Below are 11535 nucleotides of genomic sequence, written 5' to 3'. Positions count from 1 at the left end.
TTTAAAAACCACACTTTGTTTAATTTCAGACTGGGCTGCCAGAGTTGCTGGTTTGCATGTGCTTTGCTGTTGAGTGATTTTCATATTCAGAAATGAAGTCCACTTACTCTCAGTAGTTTCCTACAAAGAAGGTCTTGCTACTGGCCTTTTTTTTTTTCTTTTTTTTTAGGAAAACAAATGGTCACTAGGTTTTGACTGTTGGGTTTTAGGTTAGTTGTAGCACTACAGAAAGAAACAAAACTATGTCAGGTATCACAGGTATCACAAATTGTGCAGAGCTGGGATTTTTTTTTCAATACAGTAATCCATTATGGCACTGAATATTTGTGACACTTGGTCTGGTTTTGAATAGTAATCTTTATTTCTCTCTGAGACAGTACTTTCTTATCACATTCTGCCTTTCCTTCCTACTGCACAGAACTCATTCTATTACTGATAGCTCAAGTTTGCAACTACGCTCTGATTGAATTGCGGTCCTAATCATCCAGTTTATGCTTGTGCATCCTGGTAATAGTGTACAGGAACAGAAAATTACATTCCAACAAAAAGCCAGGGAAGATAGTACACTGTTAGTACCCTGGATTGCTGATTTGCCACTTCTACTTCAGTCTGTGGGACCTACTTCCACAGTTTCTTTGGTGAAGGTTTCAACCATAGCAGTGAAATTGTCAGGAAAATACAGTGTATCACCCATAATAAAAACTAATATTCAATACTCATTCATAATCCCAATATATACTTTGAAACTTGCTTCAGGCAAGTACTGTACAGAATAATACTCATTAAAAAGAGTATTGCAAATAGAACAAGGGTATTTTGATGCATGGCTGTGCCTGCAGCCACTTGACTGGATGCTGATGTACTCTCACCTGGGAAAACAGCTGTTGAGAATGGAAAGTTGTACTGAACGCGCTTCATCCATGATTTCACTGATCTGAGAAACTTGTACCTCCATAGGTAGGTAAGGGACGACTGTTACAGCAAGACCATGTGCTCTAGTGTGGATCTTCAGTTCTGTTTATTAAGTGCTTTGAATGGGGATCAATAATGAATTGCCACTTGGCTGTAAACTGTCAATCCACTTAAACCAGCTTTGATTAATTGTAAGTATTAGGGAGGGAGGGTGTTGTATATAATCTTCCAAAAAGGCAGCTAGGCATAATTTTAAAATTGTCCTTTAGGAACTCAGACCTTGCCTATTCAGCTACGACTTCTGCTACCCAGTTCTAATTACACAGGTTGAATTTCCCTGCCCTGCGAATACATGAATGTAAAGCAGCAGTCACTAGAGAATTATTTATAAGTAGTCTGTCTCTGGGGTATGTTGTAGATGGGCAGCCTGCCTCCTAGTTTTCCAGAGGTTCCGATGTGGGGAGGCAAGGAATGAACGCCGCTGGCTTGGTCCGTAGGGAGGCGGGAGAAGCAGCGCAGTTCTGCGTGAAGCTTCCGTGGGCGAGTGGGGTGCTGCGGGTACCTCACCTGGGAGAAGCGCGGGAGGAGCTCAGCGCTGCCCCCGTCCTGCCCCGCGGTTCCCGCCGTTCACCGGCAGGGCCATCTCGCCCCGAGCGCAGTCGGCCCCGGCCGATCCCGTGTGGTCCCAGCTCGACGTCCTGGTGCTGTTCGGGGACGACTCGGTGGAGGTGCATTACGCGGAGGGTCACGCCTGCTGCTGTCTCCGTGCGGCTGCGAGTACCTGTACGAAGCGGTGCTCCCCGCCGCCGCCCACCCGCTCCAGCCGGCGGAGACCACCTGCCAGCGGGTCGCCTTCGTCGTCAGTGCCTACAGGGTAAGGGACGAGCATCGCCTTTGGGGAGGGCAGCGGTACCTCTTCCCTGTGTTGTCCCAGGAAGCTTTCTTTGAGATGGAAGTGCCGGGGCTGCCGCCCTGCGCGGGCACGGGGCGGCCCAGGGGAGTCACAGCACAAAGTTCTTGTTTTTCTCTCTAAAGTGGAGAGGGTTTCTTAGATCAGCTCCGTAAAAGATAAGTAAAAAATTAGTTTAAAATGTTATCTCCTCATATAAAAACCCGTAACAGGGTGGTTTTGTTTTTCTCCACACTGCAACAGAAACAACTTCTACGAGCTGTAGATTTCCGGAACAAGTTTTCTTCTCGCCCGTACTTACCTTCTCGGGTTATACCTCCAGAGAGAAAAAAGGTGAGAGCTGGTTTTTATGTTGTTACATTTTGGCAGCAGAAACCTTTCAGGAAAGACCTAGTGAAATAGGATGGTGTTTTCCAAGCGGCTGTCAGGTTCAGTATTCCATTGTTTCCCCATTGAAGGACCTATGTGAGACTGTTGCTGGGGCCTGTGAGAGGAATGGGGCAGAGCATCACTCTGCAGGAATGACTGCTCTAGGTCAGACTGAACGTCCATCCAGAGAGCAGTTTACTGTTTCTGGGAGCTTTACTCCTCATCAGCATCCCTCTGGTGTTCCCACTGAATGCCGGTGTGGGAGTCTTAAGACAACTGGTAAATCTGGCGAATTTTATAACTTGTAGATGACACTTCATTAGAAGTGTAAAACACTTCATGCTAATGCTTAGCTGCTTAAACACTGTCAGTCGGTATCACTATATATGTGCCACAGGGCACAAAACCACTTGTACTGCATTACTGGGATCATGCTTGAGGTTTAAAACAACCTGTTACTATGGTGTGCTTAGGATCTCCTTTGGCCACTCTAACCATCCACATCTCTAGACAGCTTGATGAGGGAGATCTTGTCAGTGGTGTGGCCTGTTCAGAACTGCAAACAGTATTCAAAGTGCAGGTTAACTGTGAATACATATTCAGTGTTATCATTATATCTTCTGTTTGTTCTTGTTCCTTTCCTAGAATTTTCAAACATATAATACACTGATTAAACTGCTGTTGAGCATTGAGTATGTTTTTGTGGGACTGACAATTATAATACCAAGATCTCATTCCTGGTTGGAGGAACTCCAACAGGAGCAGTCAACTCAGAGCCCATTCTTTTATATAGAAAGCTAGGGCTGCTTTTCCCCATTTATATCACATTATGTTTATCCCAACTGAATTTTTATCTGCAGTGTTATTGTCTAGTCATTGATTTTTTTTTTTAGGGTCCTTTTGCAATTCTTTATGAACTCAGCCAGTAACTGACATGTACAAGATAGTTCAGCCGTTCTCCTCAGTGTTTCTTAAGAAGCAGTTTCTTGGAAATGGAAATACATACAGTCTATGGGTAGTTGTGCCTTGTCAGTTCCCCTGGACCTCACTACTTTATGAATTATTATTAAATTTTAACCTTATTGCTAGATAGAACTTTGTTAGAACAGGAGGAAGCAGATATGAAGGTTAGATATTTTGCTGCTTCTTGAGTTCATATATGCAAATAAATACAGAGCAACATTTCATGTCATACATCACCTTGCAGAATAACTGAATTCATTTAAATGTAAATTCTCCATTGTAATTTCTGAAAGGCAGGTCATTTTTATCTTGCTGCACATTCCAATTCTTTTTCTTGTATTAGATTCTTCTCAGTGATATCTTAGAAATTAGATGGCCTGACCCTGCAACAGCTGGGCAGCTGGTCTGACAAGATGTATAGACAATGGCAGTGTGAAGATCTCATCTGTAGATGGCTATGCTCACCTTTACCTGTCAGAATTGCAGCAAGAATTTACAGTGGAGTTCTTATGCAAAGTCAGCCAGTCATCTGCAGCATCCTTACGCTCCTTTCAAAAGTACAGCGACTATCAAACTGGAGATCAGCATGGAAAACCAAGTAGTAACTCTGTTACAGAAATGTCATTGAAACAAACAAGAATAGAGAATAAAAAAAATAAACATGGTTGTGCTGAAGGTAAATATAGAGAACCAACCAAACCAAAGGACTGAGGAGACAGAGATGGAGACTCTTTGTTCTACACCAGTTTTTCTTCTGAATACACGAGTTACACAGTGTTTGTTTCCTCCTGTCCAGAAGAATGGAAATATCCTTTGTCTTTGGCACTGATGTTCTGTAACTTACATACTGTTAAGAATGTAATGAAGCCATATGGGAAAAATAACCATACATCTATCAAGGCTGATGTTTTAACAGACACTGAAACACATGAATCAGTTTCTTGTTTACCTACAGCTTTGCCGCTCAGCTGCAGAGCCCCACATTTACACAGGTGATTTAAGCTCTTTACACTGTAAATGTTAACGTGTTTCACAATTTTGCAATTTGGAACTTCAGCCTCTAGGGAAATAACTGAATTCTAGCTATTAAAGAAAAAGTTTAAAATCACTATCAGTTGGGGGTTTTTTAGAATCTTCTTCAAACATGACATTTGTGAAATCAACATTCTGTATCCTACTGTAATGAAACTATAGTAATTAGTCCAGAACAAAAAAAATAAATTCTCTTTTCTAACATGCTGTATAAACATATAAAAGGAAAAGAGAATAGTGGAAAAAGTACACAGGTGTTAGGGTTTTTTTTTTTATTTTTGAGAAAATACTTCTGAGTTGGGTCAGTGGCACATGTTCTTTTGTCAGCATCACTAAAAATAAAAACATTTGCAGGGTTGAGAAGTTTAATTTGGTAACTAATGTGAATAACTAAGGAATTGGAGGACTCTGAAAATATGCAGCCCCTTCCTTTTGAATAGGTGCATGCATCAATTCTAGTTACAGAAATGATTACCAGCACACACACAAAAGAAAAAAAAACACCAACCAACCTTTAGACTTAGTGAGACTTTTATTGCATTTTACACAGGTGGACTTTCTGTGACTTCTTTCAGAATGAAGACACTGAAAACTATTCATGCCCTCAGCTAATTCAAGTTGTATGGTGCCAGGGTGTTTTTTATAGGTATGTAGGAAATCACATGTGTCATCTTTGGAAGACTTTATTTGTATGGGAATTAAGCTTTAAGATGAAAAGTTTTACTTTGTCCATTTACCACTCTTTGAAAAATTGAAGACAATCTTCATGTAAGAGTCTCTTCATTTCTCCTGTTTGTCATTGGACTTCAGATTTTCTAGTACAGTGTATTTCCAGGTCTGAATCTGAAACTATGTTTAAGGATTCTAAAGAAATGATTTGATTTCTTAAAGGTTTATTGGACAGCTGGAGTTCCCTCAGATTTCACTGACAATCATGGTACTTGGTTTCTTTGCAAATTACTTAGTGCTCCTTTTGGTACTGATGATTTAATGCTTTAGAAATGTTTGTCTTGGTGACCTCCATAATTCACATGTTGTAGGCAGTTCAACTGTGGATTTTCCTGGCTAGTCACCTTGTCCATATGGTTAAAAAAAAAGACTTTTTTCTTTTAAATGCTCTTTCAAATTGAAATGGTTATAATTGCTATCAGCATCTAAGAGTCTTTGATAAAAGCATCATTGCTGTTGAAACTTTTAATCCTTTTGCCCAGTGTTCTTCATTTTTCTTAGTGTAATTCCTAAATTTTCATCTCATCTGAACAAAATGTTTGCAGCACTTCAGAGCTTTTTTTCTCAGAAACCTCTTTTCTTTGAAAGTATGGTGAGTAGCCACACTTAACTCTTTTGTCCCACCTCCTAAGTCCAGGCATCTAACCACAGAGTTGGGTCATTAAGTGGGTTTTAGGCTCGAAGATAGCATATGATCACAGATAAAAGACCATTGACATTAATGAGAAACACACAGCTGTAGTGTGGTTTTGAGCTTCAGATTGTTCAGGAATCATTCAGTCTGACAGTTTTCTGTGTACACTAGGTAGGGCTGGTCTACTAAGAAACTTGGTTATTCTCTTCAGAATCACTGTATTTTGTGGTCAGTGATATGAGCAGCTCTTGTGAGATGTTTACCTCAACACACAAAAAAACTTTGATTAGCTTATTTAAATCCTTCCCCTCATGCACACATGCAGAGAAACAGCCCTGGTAATGCTCATCTTCTGTGTTAAAAGAAATTGTTGGTACATTTCACTCTTTATGAAATTTTTTTCACATGAGAGTTGCTGAAAATATGTTTCTGCTTATTGCTTTCTTCAAGTGTACTAACTTGTTTTGCTTGTCTAGTGAAACAGCATTTTAAATACCTGTTAAAAATTATGTTATTTTTCTTAGATTTATCCATGGTAGGACTAACATCACAGAAATTTATCCTGGTGATGACTCATTTTTCAAGTCAGAGGGAGCATTTTTTGGAGAATATTTCATACATTATGCAGTCCAAAAAGGAACAAAAAAGGAATAAAGCTATTTTAAAGTATATTCCAAATCCCTTCAACTTAGCACCTTTCTTAGTTTTAATACATTTGGCTATGCAGTCTGTAGTGAATTATGCCTGTATCAAGCCATCGATCATACAAAAAAATGAGATTACTCCTTCTGCTTCAGAAGGAGTATTTTTGGAAATTACAGACACAATAAGGAAAATTTTATTCACTGTCACATTTATTTTATCAAACCCAAGAGTAAGATACTACTACTACCATTTGTCGCTAATTTAGAAGTTTAGTCTTTAAACTAACATATTGATTATTAATCTTTATGTATTTGGAAGTGTTTTCTACTGTATGGAGACAGAACCTAGAAGATACATTCTGGCTTTGCTACAAGACCAGCTGTTCAGTGCTGGAGAAAGGATTTTGCCTCTCTGTGTCTTCCTGTTGCTAAGTTTCCCCAGAGCAGAAATCCTCTCAAGTGCTTATGTGGTGCCTTGTATTTTTAAAGCAGAGTTAAGGATCAGCGTTGTACTCTTCAAACCCAGCCTTTAACTCATAGTCAGACGTTGTTACTCAGTAATGAACTACAGTCTACTCTGATAAGATAACTTCTTGGCCCTTACTGAGTGCAGAGAAGCTGAATATTTTTTTTTTTTTTTACTTTTTGAGGAGATAGTTGTTCGGGCGCAGATTTAAATGTGATTATAGTTTCATTCTGGGAGATTAGAAATTTCATGACTTGCAAGCTCTTAATGCTGTTTTCATGCTATGGTACCTGTAACTAATTCATCTTTCTGCTCTACAGCAGGTGGAAGAAAAAATGTATTCAGCGAACAGTCTTCCTCCTGATGTACCAGGAAATCCATACTCTATATCCTCCATTATTACTCAGGCAACCAAGTAACTTTACCTTTGTTACATTAATTCTTCTGACTTAGAAAGGACAGGAGTTAAAATTACATGTAACACTTATTATTACATTAAGTATAAAAATTAAAGGAATTTATATTAGCACTGAGGACATATGTAAACATAAAAAACGAAGCTCCTAACTGCCTAGAAGACATAATAAGAATGAAATGCTTAATATTTTGTTTGGGTTTTTTTCTCCTCAGAATATTTCATTATTGCTGCACGACAAAACTGTTATTAAGTCATAACTATCATCTCTGCTGCTGGAAAGTGGTATGTAGCTGAAAATTTATTAATCTTTCAGTGTTATAGGGAAGATTATACATACTATAGGGAATAGGACTAAATCTGGAGGAATGAATGTTGAGTGTATTCTCACAGATCAGAAGGTAGATATTTGGGAACCAAAAGCATGCACTGTAAAATTACATTTATGAAGCAGAAAGAAACTGCATGATGAAGAGAGCTGGTTGTAATTGGGGAAAAACAAGTGAATTGAAAATCTGGGCCATATGCAAACAGCTATAGTGATGTAAGTAATCTTTCCTCAAGTTTTTGATGTATTTGTTTGGTTCTAGGTGCCTGAGACAGATGGATGAGAAATGTTGCTAGTTTTGCTGTATGAAAAGATTATTCCCAACATGGGAAGACTCGTTGTGTACTCAGATCATAAAGTCCATGCTGCTTTTTGGGATGGGTTGACCCTGAATGTGGTTTGGGATTTCAGCTCCTCCTCTAGTGAGATCCAGGTAACTCATAAGTTAGAGGAAGGACTATTCTTAAAACTTTTAATTGAAAAAGTGTTACTAAGAAATCAATGAGAAAATGAAGCAAAAGTTCTGATGACTATAAAATACAAAAATTAAAAAGAATTGAAAATTCTACAGGTTCGGAGACATTTCTATGCACTGTTAGAAGTAATTTATTCTTGAATAGCACAAAGCAAGTTTTGGAGCTATGCTAAGGCCTTTTTCCCCTGCATTTGTCATAGCAGACTATACCACAGAATCACAGAATCAGTTAGGTTGGAAAAGACCTCCGAGATCGAGTCCAACCTGTAACCAAGCACCACCTTGTCAACTGGACCATGGCACTGAGTGCCGCATCCATTCTTTTCTTAAATACCTCCAGGGACAGTGACTGCACCATCTCCCTGGGCAACCCGTTCCAATACCTAATCATATTCTGTATAGAACTTCTTCCTAATGTCTGACCTAAACCTCCCCTGGCACAGCTTAAGACTGTGTGCCAGATTCTATCCTTAGCAAAGCATAAACTTATAAGTGTTTGAACTGGATTGTTCATAGATACTTAATTCTTAGGTTGGCAAATTGTACTTGCTTTTTCGTCTTCAGACTGCAGCAGAAAATTAATACTTGTAATGTTTTTTTCTTTTAAGGTAAATGAAGATATAGGCTGGTGTAAGTTAACTACTCCTGATGGGGTAGAGCAGTTAATAAGTCATCCTGGAGTCTATGAAAGGTATAAACAGTTTAAGCAATTTAAATGTACAAATCCATTTAAATGAACAAGCAGTATTTACTGCCAGTATACTGGGAGGGCTGAACCAAACACATAATGATAAAAGCTCCATCTTACGTCTGGCAAAGATTCAGGACCTGTATGACCCAGGGCCACTGCATGCTTGATTACATCATAATTGTTACTGCAATGTCTTTTTAGAAAAATAACTAGGGCTGCAACTTGGCATTTCCCTCAGTGGATAAGAAGAAACCCCAATGTCCTATGTAGAGCTGGTACATAAAACTGGACAGCACTTTATCCAATTTTTGCATTATTACAGATAATGACCTCTGCCTGCAGATTACTTTCTGTAATCTCCTTGCTCGAATTACAGCCTATTATGGGTATCATCAGAAGCTTACTGTGCTGCATTTCAGCAAGCAGATATTCACAAACAAAAATAACCACTTGCACACTATTCATCACAAATTATAACAGCTTTATTATAGTTTTCTGTAACAGCATAAATCTAAATATGAAGGACATTCTGGACAAAAAATATGAATCAAAAAATGACAAGGCAAACTAGAGAAAAAGCTAGATTTTGAATCATAGCTTTTTCTTTCAGATCCAAATGTATTGCTTAACACCTTCAGTTTTTTGCTTAAATTAATAGTTTCTTTTTCATATAAATAACTGCTTTTTTGAATTTTCATATTAACATAGGTACATCAGAACAGCAATAGAATGGTGCAGAAGTTTGAGTGAAAGGAAAGAGATTGCTGAATATACTGCACACTCTGTAACTAAAGAAAACTGGTATTCATCATTGTCCTAAAAGATTGACTATAAATAATGTTGAAAACAAAACTCAAAAATATTATAAACTGTGAATTTTATAATTGCACTTCCTAATAGTCAAAAAGACCATTTATTTTGTATGGTTTTATATTTTTGATTCAGTTTTTGAAATGTTAGGTGGGTTCCAGGTGGACGTTGTTTCATTGAGCCTGTCTTACGTAAATATCAGAATTATGGTGACTTGGCTAAAGGAGGATTAATGTTACAGAGATAGTATCTTGCAAGGCAAAAAGGAGAAACTAGACTAAGGAAGGTGTCTTTTAACAGAACATCAAGCAATTCAAAACAGAATTTTGAACTTAGCAGTTGGATCTCTTGCTGATGTATTTGCCCTTCTTAATACGTACTACTGACCAGAAGTCTACTGACATAACATGCAAACACATTTGGGTATTAAAAATGTGTTAATTGACATCAATTACACTTGTACTTGTTACTTAAATTATAGCAGATTCAGCTGATACATTTTATAGCTGATGAAATGAAAATTGTATCTATATTTATAGATACATAGAGCAAGAGACTATTCTTAGAGCAGAGCCTTGATTTTTGGGAACACAAATGATTAATAAATGTCAGCCGTTGAATAGTGGTATGAAAGACAGAAATAAAGCATTCATTTTTCACTTGGATTTTGCTGATCCAACTTTCAGTATTGCTGGAAACTGTTAAATAAAATCTGAAATATAAAATGTCTTTGAGAACCTTTTATTATACTAAATAGTTTAATAACCTTTATTTTTTTGGACAGGTCTGCTGATGCTGAGCTTGAAAAAATACAGAGATTTAATTGTGTCTTTTTGAAAGCTGTAAAGATTTTTCACTTTTATATTCTGCTGTTCATCTGTATGTTCAAATATTCACTTTACATCATCAAAGGCTCTCTATCCTGTTCCTGCTTTCTTTTACTCCCTTACTCACTTCTTAAAATTACCTCTTTTTCTTATTTATCATTTTTGTTTTATCACTTATCTTGTCCAACTTCTACATTACAGCACCAAAATAAAAAAGTCACTGAAAAACAAAGCCCTTTAATGGTTGTTGCGTCAGTTTTGCTAAGAGTCATCTGCTGATCTGTTCTTGAAAGACAGAGAAGGCAGTTGCCTTGGGGCTTGTTGCTGCAGTACAGTATCTTTCTGTTTATCAGCTACCTTAGTATTGTTTTATTGTGTTCAGCCAGCTCAAAATGTGCACTGTCCTGAATCTGCTTAAAGCCACTCTATAATTGTCTTTAAACCATAGTACAATTCAATTAGTGTGAAAAGTGCACACTGTTAAACTGCAGTGTAACATTGGTTTTCTTTTTAAAGTAACTCCTGGAAAAATTGAAGTCTAAAAGACATTTTTATATAAATGTTATAGACATTTTAAGTAATATACCCTCTTTATTTTTTGGCTATATGTAATTATCATGCTACAAAATGTGAGACTTTGTAATGCAGAATGATAAATACAGACATGCAGAATTATTTTTCTCATTAGGAGGAAGAGTTTGATCTTTTTCCTTAACAAAGTAACACTAGTTTTATTAGACAGTAGCAATGTTCTGGAAAGGAAAAATGCTGCAAAATCCAATCAGTCTGGTATTGCTATCAGAAAAAATGAAAGCAGGAGTGAATCAAAAGAACTCAGTGTCGGGTGTGTCTTGAAAGCTTTGGAGAAAACTTCTAAAGTCATTCAGGATATTGAATCTCTGCTTGCAGCTTCTGGGAAGTGAAGCCTCATAGCAGATGAAGACCTGTGTTCCGTGTCCTCATGGGAGCTGTCCCAGCTGTGTCTGAGGGAGCTCTGAGGGACGACAGGAAGGAAGGCTGAAGGCACAGGTTCAAGATGCCATTGTAACACCCGTGAAGTCTGTAAGCTGCCACTGTAATGTCAGTAACAGTGTCAGTGGTGTATTTGGTATAGACAAAGAGAACTGGTGAAATAGTAGAGCACAGTATAAATACATCATGGTTGACCTGACCGCGCTGCTTTTAAATGTATGAAGTTGTGTTTGAATCAATTGATTTTATAGAACAACTTAGTGAACTGCTGAACTGACTAGAATAGGGATAGGCAGTTTTAACTGTAAAAACGTGCTTTTATTCAGAAGCTTACACCAAGAAGTCCAATAAAATGTTT

General features: G+C 37.8%; 1 protein-coding gene across 1 annotated transcript; it reads left to right on the top strand.

The window, feature by feature from the left end:
- Positions 1 to 1264: 1264 nt before the first annotated feature.
- Positions 1265 to 11224, top strand: CUNH5orf34 (chromosome unknown C5orf34 homolog). Its single transcript, XM_027709248.1, is given in 15 exon segments — positions 1265 to 1270; positions 1410 to 1656; positions 1659 to 1786; positions 2066 to 2155; positions 3498 to 3548; positions 3551 to 4146; positions 4737 to 4832; positions 6074 to 6215; positions 6983 to 7074; positions 7290 to 7359; positions 7665 to 7835; positions 8486 to 8568; positions 9277 to 9369; positions 10163 to 10203; positions 10935 to 11224. Coding segments are annotated over 15 exon segments (2100 nt in total). The 3' UTR covers positions 11129 to 11224.
- The last annotated feature ends 311 nt before the right edge of the window (positions 11225 to 11535 follow it).

Source organism: Neopelma chrysocephalum, unplaced genomic scaffold (genome assembly GCF_003984885.1).
Source record: "Neopelma chrysocephalum unplaced genomic scaffold, ASM398488v2 Primary Assembly neopelma1_96710, whole genome shotgun sequence".
NCBI lineage: Eukaryota > Metazoa > Chordata > Aves > Passeriformes > Pipridae > Neopelma > Neopelma chrysocephalum.
Note: the sequence above shows the minus strand (reverse complement) of the source record. Positions and strands in the feature narration are given on the sequence as shown.